At 33.0% G+C, this 15668-nt stretch overlaps 1 protein-coding gene across 1 annotated transcript in view; it reads right to left on the reverse strand.

Moving 5' to 3' along the window:
- Positions 1–10421, reverse strand: part of LOC132562601 (uncharacterized) — a 28585-nt gene extending 18164 nt beyond the window's left edge. Inside the window, exons 1-2 of the mRNA XM_060227352.1 lie at positions 10364–10421; positions 5254–6148 (exon numbers count right to left, since the gene is read on the reverse strand). Coding sequence (XP_060083335.1) covers positions 5254–5442 — 189 coding nt within the window. The 5' untranslated portion in view covers positions 5443–6148; positions 10364–10421. The remainder of the gene's footprint in view (positions 1–5253; positions 6149–10363) is intronic.
- Between the last annotated feature and the right edge of the window lie 5247 nt (positions 10422–15668).

Raw genomic sequence — 15668 nt, forward strand, 5'->3', positions numbered from 1 at the left:
GTTTTGTCTTCATAAAACTTTCTTCTTAATAAGGTTTGATATAAATACCAGTTCATTCCCTGCATCAACGATTTGAAACAATTATCGGAGAAAATTGCAATTGAGGCTAGTGCCATACCCCTGAGGGGTAGTCGAAGGAATGATAAGGACATTTGCTGACCCCAATCTATGTTTTAATGGTATCTCAGGCTCGGCTAAGCCTTCAATATATTATTTAGCCAGAGCTAGCGGTAACACTGCTACACGTCGGAATGTATGTGTTTGATATTAATAGACTCGATATTGTGGCACAGTTCTGTTCAAGAATACATAGATTCAATTATACTGGGATTGAATCTCATCAATTTCTCATGCGACTGATTAAACAAGGATACGTTTTAGATTTTACGAAATAGATATCTGAAAAATGAATGATTTTCAGATTCCATATCTTGATTGGAATTTTTAACATGAAGCTCCCATTAGTATCAAGATTGATTTCAATATATATCTGTAATAAGTCAAATAAACACAAAAAAATATCGGCCAATATCGTCATCCTTATTCAGATTTATCGCTGTAATGCAAAGGACAGCGAAGAAAATGTTGACAGGTAAAATGCAATGATATTAAGTTACGCCATCCTTAATATTTACACGAGTTTATTACAAAATCATATCTCTTAATTGTATGAATGCAGTTGTTTTCTTCAAACTTTAAAGTAGCGACATAACCAGCAAGTTTCAATCCACAAGGCAAGGTAATACGATTTGTTTCAACAATTGGTGAACGAATGCTATAAAAATTAATTTATGACATAAGGATTTGATGTTTTTCAAGACGTCCAACTAGCTCTTCAAATCAATGACAAACAATATCTGATTCTAACAGTGGTCAGTACTGAAAATTATGTCATAGTATCAGTCAATCTTAAACAGTATATCACAATAACAGTCAATGATAATAGTATATCATACTTACAGGCAATGATAAATAGTATATCACAATAACAGCCAATGATAAAAAGTATATCATACTTACAGTTAATGATAAATATTATATCACAATAACAGCCAATGATAAATAGTATATCATACCTACAGCCAATGATAAATAGTCAATGATAAATAGTATATCACAATAACAGTCAATGATAAATAGTATATCACAATAACAGCCAATGATAAATAGTATATCACAATAACAGTCAATGATAAATAGTATATCACAATAACAGTCAATGATAAATAGTATATCATACCTACAGTCAATGATAAATAGTATATCATACTTACAGTCAATGATAAATAGTATATCATACCTACAGTCAATGATAAATGGTATATCATACTTACAGTCAATGATAAATAGTTTATCATACTTACAGTTAATGATAAATATTATATCATACTTACAGTCAATGTTGAATATAATATACTTACTGTCAATGATAAATAGTATATCAGACTTACAGTTGTCTATGGTAAACAGTTTATCATACTAACAGTTGTGTATGATAAACACCTGATCATACTAACAGTTTTCTATGATAAACAGCTTACCATACTAATAGTTGTCTATGATAAACAGCATTTCTTACTAACAGTTGTCTGTGATAAACAGTTTATCATACTAACAGTTGTCTGTGATAAACAGCTTATCATACTAACAGTTGTCTGTGATAAAAGTTTATCATACTAACAGTTGTCTGTGATAAACAGTTTATCATACTTATACTTGTCTATGATAACCAGCTTATCATACTAACAGTTGTGTATTGTATGATAAACAGCTTATCATACTAACAGTTGTCTATGATAAACAGCTTATCATACTAACAGTTGTGTATTGTATGATAAACAGCTTATCATACTAACAGTTGTCTTTGATAAACAGTTTATCATACTAGCACTTGTCTATCATAAACAGCTTTTCTTACTAACAGTTGTCTCTGATAAACAGTTTATCATACTAAAAGTTGTGTATTGTATGATAAACAGTTTATCATACTAACAGCTGTCTATGATTAACAGCTTATCATACAAATACTTGTCTATGATAAACAGTTTATCATACTAACAGTTGTCTGTGATAAACAGTTTATCATACTAACAGTTGTGTATTGTATAAACAGTTTATCATACTAACAGCTTATCATACTAACAGTTGTCTATGATAAACAGCTTATCATACTAACAGTTGTCTATGATAAACACCTGATCATACTAACAGTTGTCTATGATAAACATCTTATCATACTAACAGTTGTCTATGATAAACAGCTTATCATACTAACAGTTCTCTATGATAAACAGTTTATCATACTAACAGTTCTCTATGATAAACAGTTTATCATACTAACAGTTGTGTATTGTATGATAAACAGCTTATCATACTAACAGTTGTCTATGATAAACAGCTTATCATACTAACAGTTGTCTATGATAAACACCTGATCATACTAACAGTTGTCTATGATAAACATCTTATCATACTAACAGTTGTCTATGATAAACAGCTTATCATACTAACAGTTGTCTATGATAAACAGCTTATCATACTAACAGTTGTCTATGATAAACAGCTTATCATACTAACAGTTGTCTATGATAAACATCTTATCATACTAACAGTTGTCTTTGATAAACAGTTTATCATACTAACAGTTGTCTATGATAAACAGTTTATCATACTAACAGTTGTCTTTGATAAACATCTTATCATACTAACATTTGTGTATTGTATGATAAACAGCTTATCATATTAACAGTTGTCTATCATAAACAGTTTATCATATTAACCGTTGGTATTGTATGATAAACAGCTTAACAAACTAACAGTTGTCTATGATAAACAGCATTTCTTACTAACAGTTGTCTATGATAAACAGTTTATCATACTAGCAGTTGTCTATGATAAACAGCTTATCATACTAACAGTTGTCTATGATAAACAGCTTATCATACTAACAGTTGTCTTTGATAAACAGCTTATCATACTAACAGTTCTCTATGATAAACAGTTTATCATACTAACAGTTCTCTATGATAAACAGTTTATCATACTAACAGTTGTCTATGATAAACAGTTTATCATACTAACAGTTGTCTGTGATAAACAGTCTGTCTATGATAAACAGCTTATCATACTAACAGTTGTCTATGATAAACAGTTTATCATACTAACAGTTGTCTATGATAAACAGCTTATCATACTAACAGTTGTCTATGATAAACAGCTTATCATACTAACAGTTCTCTATGATAAACAGTTTATCATACTAACAGTTGTCTATGATAAACAGTTTATCATACTAACAGTTCTCTATGATAAACAGTTTATCATACTAACAGTTGTGTATTGTATGATTAACAGCTTATCATACTAACAGTTGTCTGTGATAAACAGTTTATCATACTAACAGTTGTCTGTGATAAACAGCTTATCATACTAACAGTTGTCTATGATAAACAGCTTATCATACTAACAGTTGTCTGTGATAAACAGTTTATCATACTAACAGTTGTCTGTGATAAACAGCTTATCATACTAACAGTTGTCTGCGATAAACAGCTTATCATACTAACAGTTGTCTATGATAAACAGCTTATCATACTAACAGTTGTCTATGATAAACAGCTTATCATACTAACAGTTCTCTATGATAAACAGTTTATCATACTAACAGTTCTCTATGATAAACAGTTTATCATACTAACAGTTGTCCATGATAAACATCTTATCATACTAACAGTTGTCTATGATAAACAGCTTATCATACTAACAGTTGTCTATGATAAACAGCTTATCATACTAACAGTTGTCTATGATAAACAGTTTATCATACTAACAGTTGTCTATGATAAACAGTTTATCATACTAACAGTTGTGTATTGTATGATTAACAGCTTATCATACTAACAGTTGTCTATGATAAACAGTTTATCATACTAACAGTTGTGTATTGTATGATTAACAGCTTATCATACTAACAGTTGTCTATGATAAACAGCTTATCATACTAACAGTTCTCTATGATAAACAGTTTATCATACTAACAGTTGTCTATGATAAACAGTTTATCATACTAACAGTTGTCTGTGATAAACAGCTTATCATACTAACAGTTTGATAAACAGTAACAGTTGTGTATGATAAACAGCTTATCATACTAACATTTGTGTATCATAAACAGCTTATCATACTAACAGTTGTCTGTGATAAACAGCTTATCATACTAACAGTTGTCTATGATAAACAGCTTATCATACTAACAGTTGTCTGATAAACAGCTTATCATACTAACAGTTGTCTATGATAAACAGCTTATCATACTAACAGTTGTCTATGATAAACAGCTTATCATACTAACAGTTGTCTGATAAACAGCTTATCATACTAACAGTTGTCTATGATAAACAGCTTATCATACTAACAGTTGTCTATGATAAACAGCTTATCATACTAACAGTTGTCTATGATAAAAGTTTATCATACTAACAGTTGTCTATGATAAACAGTTTATCATACTAACAGTTGTCTATGATAAACAGTTTATCATACTAACAGTTGTCTATGATAAACAGCTTATCATACTAACAGTTGTCTATGATAAACACCTGATCATACTAACAGTGATAAACAGTTTATCATATAACAGTTGTCTATGATAAACAGTTTATCATACTAACAGTTGTCTATGATAAACAGTTTATCATACTAACAGTTGTCTATGATAAACAGTTTATCATACTAACAGTTGTCTGTGATAAACAGTTTATCATACTAACAGTTGTCTGTGATAAACAGTTTATCATACTAACAGTTGTCTATGATAAACAGCTTATCATACTAACAGTTGTCTATGATAAACAGTTTATCATACTAACAGTTGTCTTTGATAAACAGCTTATCATACTAACATTAATCGAATTAGTTATTAAGACAGTCATGCTTGAAGACAGTTCAAACAGGGGTAGATGTGATCTTGTTTTGTTTTTATATGTTTTCTGTAAACAAACTATACTGTTTTTAATTTTACTTGCGCAGCATATGGTTTTGGCATGTGTATTTGCCTGGCTCCATCAGTTCCGTGCCAGCCAGGTGCTATTTACAAACTAAATATTTTGTTGATACTATAAACAATGGACTTTATACGCATGTTATGAACACTTAATGTCGAATTCTACGTTAAGATTTGCCAGTAAAATTTCATGCGTACCCACTGTATCTACGTTTGAGTATACTATATTACTAACACTAGCTCATACCTACCTCTTCTTCTGTGGCGTCTCCGTTGCAAAGATGACCGGAAGTGGTCAAATTTCGTGATTCATCACTTCCTTCCTCCATGTTATTTACATCCCCTTCACCGTCCTCGACCTTCTGACGTGCATATCGGATAATATCCTGCACAAAAGCTGTTATCGTCTGCTCTGTCCCGTTCAGGCTAGTAACAGCCATAGTAGTTTGTTGTGAAGGAAACGACTTAATCTGCACTTGGAGGCTATTATTCACGGGTGACGTACCCTAGCGCGCGCTCACGCACACAGCTGCACTGGGGATATAACTAGTAACCAGATACAACCCTTTATGATTTTTATACAGTTTGTTACAAAATCCAAACAGTGGTATATTCACTCGGACGTGCAGCGAATTTTTCGTTAAGTTAAATCCACGTTTTGCTATACCTGTATATATCTATATATAGATTTCATATACCAGCTGTTCTGTTATGATAGTGATATATATCGCTTTCAAGCAGCCGTATCACTCAGCACTTTCATACAAAATATACGTGCAGACCTTGTAGTATACAGTATTCCAATCAAACAGTACTGTGACGTTCACTGATAAATATGTTTATGTAAACATATCCATAAGGACTCTATAATATCAACAGAATCCTTTTTGGCGCCGAAATGAAAAAAATATAATCCCAAAACACACTTTTTTCAGATAATGCAGTAGAGTTGCACAAATATTTTAAACCATCTTTTCCGTTCCTACACTTGTCGACTCGTCCTTTCCGTACAAAACTCGTGTAGCCGGAGTAGCTAAATCGTCTGAATCAGGTCAAGCTGCACAGTAGCTCCGTTGTTGATGCTAGCAGATGCTGGCGTGCGATTAAATCCGAAAAGTGAAATCATAAATAGGACGATCATCGTAACTGAAAAAGACAAACACGAAACATCAACAGTGGTGGTCTGATATCGTTGCCATGGAGACGGATAAAGCATCATACAAGTAATTAAAGAAGACAGAAAGCAACAGAACAGACAATGACGGGTATAGGATAAAGTCCGAGAGAAGCGAAGTCGTAGATAAACGGAGAGTGCAGTAACTATGAAAATCGGATGAAAACGTCAGAGAAAGACATAGTAAGCTAATGAAACCCGAGTATATCAGAAGAATACTTTTCTATAACAAGCTGGAAAAGACTCTTACAGTAAAAATCTGTTATAATGACCTTTGTTTTCACTTTGTTTACCAACAACCTTGGACAAGGTCACTTCTTAATGCATTTGTTTACGATATATGTTTACGCCTCTTCGATCCTTAGCAATACGGTTGTTAGGTCGGTTCTCATTTACAGAACACCTGCCGAAGTATGTTTTTGTATTTAATAGAGCATTATGTTACAGACACTGATATGTACGTAAACTTTGGTAGTATAGCTATGTTAACACAATGCAGCGAATCAAATATACCTCATTTCAAACTTATTACGACGACAGAATTATAGGATTTCTTTATCAAGTATATATTAGTTAACTGTACTGTTACTGTATAATCGGGTATTTTCATATTGTTGTATAAAATTTTAGTGTAGGCATACTTAATATGTCAATTCGTGGATATATAAACGCGTCGATTGATAATCAATGAAAATAAATTCTCCACGTAAATTCATAATTTTAAAGTATTTTAAAAACATTTAGACTTACTGCATCCAACGTTAAAGAAGTTTCTTGATCAAAGTTTCTTAACTAGGGCATTGATGGGTGGAATTCAACGATGTTGTGACTTTGGACGGCTCATATATAACAACTAACACCGAAATATTGTCGACATTTTCAGGTAAGAAAAAAACTCACAAACAATTTTGTTTTGCATTTTTTAATTTACATTTCATTATAAATAAGACATTTTCGAATATCCGTGTAAAGGTAGTATATCTGAGAGTAACTTCACCTGGCGTGTCTAAACCTGGAACAGCCTCATTACTATTCACTGCAGGAAGTACTCTGTAAACATATTTAGTTTTATTGGACACAAACTATTGCCTTAACCCCTGAACTATATATTAACACATCGATACACTGTAATATAAGATAGTATAGTTGCCTTAGACAAATGTCAACAAATGAAATCAAATTTCATGATGTCAACATCAGAATATAGATGAGGTTATAAAATTTGATTTAAAATGGTCAAAACGAAGAGATTAATAAGAAGGCAGAAGGTTGCACAAACTACACACAAGTTTACATTACAAATTTATGTTTAGATACATGAACTACATCATACAACTGTTCTGTCCTTCCTTCTAGGACTCTTCAGTGATGCTAGGGACATTAATTTTGAGGCCTAGGAGTCACCTCAGGAAAATCAAAAGCGGCCGACATTTGAATTCGATATATAAGAAATAGGAGGCACCAAAATCAAAAGGGAAGCATGATGAACAACGACAAAATTCAAGAAGGAACCAGATTAACAAATTCTACACAGATTGACCGTGAAATTAGTGTTCTGGAGTGATGAAAATAAGTGACCAGTGGCATTACTGTAAACTTCGTTAATTTTCGTGGGGGAATTATTTACGCTTAGTTCGTGGGTACTCTAAGTTCACGAATTTATAAACAAATAAACGTTGGCATAGATCTTAGTTCTAGTGAATTGTGTAATCAAGATTTATTCCCGAAATCATGTGCAACCGAAATTTATAATTCGAAAACCACGAAAATTTAGCCTCATAAAAATATTTGATTTTTCACGGCCTTATGTTATAAATAAACAAATAGAAACATGATAAGAAGCAAAATGCCATCAAAAGAATGATTTACAGAGGTCAATATAAGGAAACAGGATTATTTTGTGATAAAACAAAACGTACATTGACTTTTGACAAGATTTGTCAATGTAGACATTCCATTCCAATTCGATTTTCCGTTCCCAGAGCCAAATTCATTATTACTCTCTAACAAAACATCTCGTGTCAAGACGTGCTTACAATCAATGATATCTATCTAATATAAACTGATAGATGTGTTTCACAATGATATCTCTCACAAAAAGCTTGTACATTGTATATGGGTATAAACACACGGCTGGCAGCATAGCGTGGTAGCACTTGATGTACAGATACGAAAAAAAAAAGTTTAATATCCTTGTTCTGGCAAAGCTTATTAAGACGCCATTTACAAGAATTGGAGAGATCTTTTCATCTGTAAGGCAGTGTCGAACAAATGCCAAGTGATGACTTAGCTGCTCTACTTTATGGACCACTTGTGTGTTTAAATGTCAGGCAAATTTGTATTGAGAACCTTGTTACATCAGAGAAGGGAAACATATCATTTCCACCTTATTTATTTTGAAAAGAAAATTGAATTTCAAAATGTTTCCTTTCATATATCACAGGGTTAAAGCATGTTAAGAACAACCAGCTGAAGATAAGAAACATCAGAATATTTACATAACTGTTTCAAACTTACTTAACAACTATCATTTTGTTAGCTTTGTTTATAGTCTACATTACGTGTCTTGGTGTTTTTGGAAAATCGTTAGTCTTTTTTCATTGCTCGTTGTATTTTTCGACGCAAATCGAAAGTAGAAATACAGGTAGAGAAACTATGGCAAGTTATGAAAAATAATTAAAAATAAACACTTTCCAGTCAGCGCCTGAAAAATAGCTATCATGAAACACTCTCAAATACACTTAAAATTACAGTATGAATTAGACAAGGAAAGATAATACGTTTCACGTGTATATACATGGTGTAGATAATTAGATACATCACACAGGCAAACGATACCTTTGTCAATAAAATAAACAGGAAATTATACAAACCTGTACACAAACAACAAACAAATCAACAAACACATTTAGATATTAAAAAAGATACATATAGTACCAGAATGATAAAAAGATACATATAGTACCAGAATGATAAATAGATACATATAGTACCAGAATGAAAAAGATACATATAGTACCAGAATGATAAAAAGATACATATAGTACCAGAATGATAAATAGATACATATAGTACCAGAATGATAAAAAGATACATATAGTACCAGATACATAATGATAAAAAGATACATATAGTACCAGAATGATAAAAAGATACATATAGTACCAGAATGATAAATAGATACATATAGTACCAGAATGATAAATAGATACATATAGTACCAGAATGATAAATAGATACATATAGTACCAGAATGATAAATAGATACATATAGTACCAGAATGATAAATAGATACATATAGTACCAGAATGATAAATAGATACATATAGTACCAGAATGATAAAAAGATACATATAGTACCAGAATGACGAATTAATCTGCATCAACATTAGCTATGTACTATTCAGAAGTTGTCCGTGATTCAAGAACCAAAACTCCAAAAATATATGAAAAAAAAAAAACAGATAAAAAGCTATACCTCATAACATAACAATGTCACTTTTCCAGTTTTCTCCCCCAATGGGTGACAAAACAAAAGCATATATGTAACAATGGCGTGTAGATAGATATGTCTTTCACAATCCTCCCACTCAGATTTGTTTAACTACGTTGTATGCTATTGGTTAAACAGGAAATATATTTATCGATGTCAGATAACCGTAAGTCATGCATTCGAAACAGACAGCATGCATTAAGGGAACATAGCTCCACATTCTTGGAATTTCAGCGGCCGATTTCCTTCTGCTCTATCGCTCATGTATTATAATAATAGCAAAAACAGAGACTAAAATTTTGTCCGCTTTACAAGCTGTCGTTCTGTTTCACAACACATATTTCTGAAAGTCACCCATTTGAAGAAAATTAATTAAAGATGAATTGAATTAAATAAATTAATTTCTGCTTCGTGAGGTTGTACACATTGCTCCACGTACAAGTTTCACGAAACAGGTAATTTCACAGATATGAACAAATTTCATCAAATAATCGAAAAAAATATAGCACTACTTCTAACATATATGATAATTAAACAAGGAAAGCAACACCGCCCAAATATGGCTGGATAAGCAATTAACTTTACACAGAAAAACACTTCCGCCATTAATAAAAGTCCTTTGTTTTTTGTTGTTTTTTTTTCATCTAAATATCTTATTTCATAACCATATGAACAATAAGTAAACCAACTTACTTTATCTGATAAAAGCAGTTTTTCCGGGTTCATTAGTCGTGTAACCCGTGCGAAAGATCTGATGGATTACACAAACAAAGCTCCTGTTCAGAGTGTAATACTGGTATGTGTCTGATAGCACTGCACCGTTCACAATATCGGTGGCGCTTTGCTGGCGGAATTTCCTTTCACAACAAAACCACGTGTACATAATTTGTAACCTTTATCAATAATAGAACGCGGTTTTGTACTCTCACACACGTCCAGAGGGAAGTTTCTAAATTGAAAATATTTTCATTATCCTTTTCCTGCGTATATTAAATAACGTCGGAGGTTGTTTTCATTGTGTACCCATGATTCAGCTCCTTTTGTGTACAGTGTAACAAACTGATTCTTCAACTTATCTAGGGATCTTTTAGGATTTTGTTTATTAATAGAATGATCAAAAGATTCAATAAATACAATTTTGAAGAAGCATTTTATGAAACATTTGAATAGCATACTTTTTGTTCATGTGAAAAACCTCTGGGTATAATTAGTTTTGTTAATTAAGTAATTAATTAGTTGAGACATATTGTAAACAGAAAGACGATATTGAGTTTCACTGAGGTAATGATTCGCCGTGTTAGTTTCCGCTGTTGACAGCATGGCGCGTGATAATATTTCATTAAAGCTAACACCTTATTGACGGAAAAAAATTATCTCGAGAAAGAATTAATTAAGATTGCAAACTTATATCTTAGACTTGACGACTGAAAAAATAAACTATTTGAAAGGGGTTTTAAGGCAAAACCCGTGAATATTTTGGTATTCATTAAATTCTTATGGAATAGATATTTATTGTAAATCTTTTTCCCGGGATCAAAATACTGTGTAAGTATTTGAGACAAAAATCGAGAACATCATGACGTCATCTCTTCTTTACATATCTTGTTTTTGATAAACAAATATATCTTATCTTTCATAAATAATTAGCTTTTAGAACAAATTAAACACACTTTCATTTCTAGTAAAGACTAGGTGTTATAGTGTGCAAGTCGAAAGATACCTTCCTCAGCTGTTTTCACAATCCTATTCTATACAATATCATCTATTTGTGTATTTGCCGGGATTTAAGATGAATTTAAGGACTTTTTATTGGGGTTGGCTTAACAGCTCCTTACGTGATGTCTTATTATAAGACAGGCACAAAAGATAGGAAGCAATCTATTTAAAAGATATTCGAAAGAGCCTGACACGTAAGCTTACCCAAGCTGGGGAAAATGTCTTTATATCTATTATGGAAGGAGAGAATCCTTCATGTTCACTAAGTTCAAAATTGAAATTGGCTCACGAGTACAAACAACTGCAACAGATTGAATTAATCCTTTGTAGCACGGTTACACTCACGTGCAGATTTCCCCGGAGAAATCGACTGTAACTTAAAGAAGCGTGCTTTTTAAATCTTACACATTTGCAGAAACGTGTTAAAGCTTAGCTACATACCGTGATAAAGAACAGAGTTTGCTAGATGCTAGATATGGCGATAAAAATGTCGGTATTGTGTTTTACTTACCTTACCTGCATGATGTACAAAACGTTTGTCCGTCCTTTGAATCCACGAACGTATGTCATAGAACACAAGTGATAGAAATACCGCAGCCTTGCACGCTATCAAATCTCCATCATGTATGTGTATGTATATTTGTCAACAAAGGTCTCCTCCGTGAACGTCTCATATACTGTATATTACTGTGCCGTATATGACTTTGTATCTCTAATGATGGACGCGTCGGTCATCGTTGACCCTGTCCGTCCTAGCACGAGGCTATGTAAATTTAAATATCTGTGTACCTGTGTGTGTGTGTTTGTGTGTCATTTTTCCGTGTAGCATTTCCGCACTAATAAACAAGCGAACTAGGGCAAACAAATAAAGGTGTAGCATATTTTAACTTTGCAACACAAGAGGTAGACTTGCTAAAGTTTGTAAGTGAAAAGACAAGTATCTTTTTAAGTTTACAAAATTATGACGTCGTTAATCTTTAGATATTATGGGTACAAAACACGTTTTGTATATATTTAACCACATCTTTTGACAATCTAATTCTACAATTCATAATCAGCACTTTAACTCAATTGTAGATAATTAATTGTTGTTTATTGACACTATAAGGTATTATTGCTTATTCAGGTTTAAGCGCGGCAGTCTTAAGAAAACATTTCCAGAAGCGAAACAATTAATAAAATGCAAATATTCACAAAGAAAAGGGAAGTCATATTTTCGGAAATCTATTAAATCTCGGAGTATTCAAGATTCGCTTAAACAGAAGAAAAATTAAATTAATCAGTTAGGCAATACTTTTTTTTTTTCAAAATGAGTTTTGTTCCAATCTTTGGCACCTAGTATATCCGGCCAAGTCATGAAAATGTGTTTGAGATATGAGAGAAATATACTTAAGAAATAGTTCTCATTTACATAATGCTGATTTATATATACTTTGTTGTACTTTTACACTAGGGAGTAGTGATATTTTCTATGTACGGCCTAGCCGTTTAACGTCAGCCATATTCACGTTGATTAGTCATAATGCAGCCAAACATTTATCTGATCTTCACCGCTGCCCCAAGTCAAGTAGAGGTTTTACGGGGGCGTGTCTGTTAACGACATATCTCGTTTTACTTCTATTAGACATATGTTGCCTTCATATGCAACCGTGATGTATACAAGCACCAATACTGCCTGAACACAAAGCTCTGTCGAACGCGGTACCCACAGAAAAATATCAAAGAGGCATACACATATTTTTGCTTCACAAGACTTACAAAATTAATTTTATGTGATGTGATATATTCCAAAGTAAAAACAAAACAAGCAAACAAACAGAAAAAATCATATTCAACTCTCTAAGGGATTTCTTGTAAACGAAACAAAGCCTTTTGTAAATCATTTTCATAGCAGCTTTGTGTAATCGATAACATATTATAAACATTCAGTATACATTAACAGCAGAAACAACAATCAAATTATTTAACGAAGTTACAAAGCTATTTTGAGTCATCATTTACATATATTTGCAATGACCAATGTCCACCTGTACATACTTACCACATAAGATGACCTCGTGTCAAGTAGTGTGTAACGATGTGAATCCATTCATCTGTTGACCTTGGTCAGTGTTTATATACACGAGTCCATCCATAAACAAAATTACCGCCAAAGATCGGACCGCGAGACAAAGCTCACCTTTTCAAGCCCTCATGGAACCTGGGGCCAGTGTGGCATGCGTGACTGTTGCAAGTTTCACGTAATATCTGCTCTTTAGATCTTGACAGCAACTTCTTGTGTATCTTGGCTGGGATCGATAGTGTTAAAAACACACCAGTGATATTGTGTGTAGTACGCGGTGGTGTGTGTTGATATCACGTTATGTATAGTGTATTGGACAATGGTGTCGTAAAATATTAACCCTACGCCGCACTTTATCCTGAAGTAGGGAACAGGTCATAATCATGTGATAATAATCGAACTGTTAATGGTTTTATAAACCATTATCGGTGATGAAAAATTCATATTGTACCAGCTTCAGACTAAGGGAATATGAACTCCACACACGTAAAATAGCTCAGATTATCTATAACAAACCTTTCATAAACAATTCAGAACAATAAATACGAGTTTTACCTACAGACCTGAAGATTCAAAATTACCGATGCTTAATATGTTCCCTAAAAATATTTTATCACTAGAAAAGAAATCAAATTCGGTGAGAGATCTTCCTTCGATACCGCTGTTTCGTAAGATCATGCCGTTCCTTTCTCTAAGTGTTCTTTGTCCTTTCTTGGTATCTGTTCATGAATTTATACTCCTTTTCTTTTCATGTTTACGTAGTCCTCTGTTTCCTGTCTTTTATGTGTCTGATAAGTTCCTGTTGGCTTCCCATCTGATTCTGCATGCCACCTCAATTCTTGATTTTCTTTCTATTTCCATTTGTTTTAGTGTCTCCTCAGGCCCCGTTATTTGGTTCCTATTTTTTTTGTTTGTGTTTCCTCAAGTCCCGTTGTTGGATTCCGTTTGTTTTGGTGACTCCCCAGGTCCCATTGTTGGATTCCGTTTGTTTTGGTGTCTCAACAGGTCCCGTTGTTGGGTTCCTCTTTTTTGTATTTGTGTCTCCTCAGGTCCCGTTGTTGGATTCCGTTTGTTTTGGTGTCTCATCAGGTCCCGTTGTTGGGTTCCTCTTTTTTTGTGTTTGTGTCTCCCCAGGTCCCGTTGTTGGATTCCGTTTGTTTTGGTGTCTCATCAGGTCCCGTTGTTGGGTTCCTTTTTTGTGTTTGTGTCTCCTCAGGTCCCGTTGTTGGGTTCCGTTTGTTTTGGTGTCTCCCCACGCCCCGTTGTTTGGATCCTCCTGTTTTTAGCTGTCTCCTCAGGGTTCATTGTTTGGTTCCGTATGTTTTAGTGTCTCCCCAGACCCCCTTTTAGATTCCGTTTGTTTCTTTGTCTTCTCATTTCCCATCCTTGATTTCCTTTTCTTTTGTCTCTTCAGTTCCAAATATTACCCCTCCTTCCGTTGTGTTGTCTCCTAGGTACCTGTTATTTTCTTTATTTAGGCTGGCTGTTGAATTGATTCCTGTTCCCTCATTTTTTCTGTTGTTTTCTCCTCGTTTTTTTCATATCCTCTAACTTACTGTTTCTATTGTGCCATCTGTTCCGACATATATAGTTGTTCCCTCTCTTGTTTTTTCATTTCCTTTTACAGTAGAAAAGTATAAAGGTGTTGTCATGGAAACATAAAAACTATAGTGTCATTGTTCCTAGTCGGAAGATAACTCGTGCACAAAATCAGACCCACTTTTAAACTATGAAACTCGCTGATATCAATTTATATCAATAATACCTCCTGTATCAATTCGCACTTTCTGTTGTGTTCTTTATAACTGTAGCAGATAAATACATATCCTTCAAAATCGTCTATGAATTAGATACTTAAAAAAACAGACAATTCTCACGTGACCAAAATATTCTGCTTTGGATAAAAGGTTAAAAATTAACATTATATATATATCTAACCTCGAAACAGTGCAAAAATCGGTGATACATATCATTCAATAAAACAAAACCGTTTAAACCACTCAGCTGATTGATTCGGATTTGAGAAGTAACATATCTGCTATACAGACTAATTCTCTAGGGAAGTATTGGTGATGTTTCCAAAATGCTTTATTTGATATTGATTACAAATAGATATTCTTTTTATTATCAATCACAGACCGAAATTATTTATATATTCATTATGGTACATAGTTTTGGCTATGAGTAACCTACATACGATAAATGATTCACGCCCAGGTC

This window comes from Ylistrum balloti, unplaced genomic scaffold, assembly GCF_031769215.1.
Source record: "Ylistrum balloti isolate Yb309-2 unplaced genomic scaffold, AGI_CSIRO_Ybal_v1 Utg371462, whole genome shotgun sequence".
Classification (NCBI taxonomy): domain Eukaryota; kingdom Metazoa; phylum Mollusca; class Bivalvia; order Pectinida; family Pectinidae; genus Ylistrum; species Ylistrum balloti.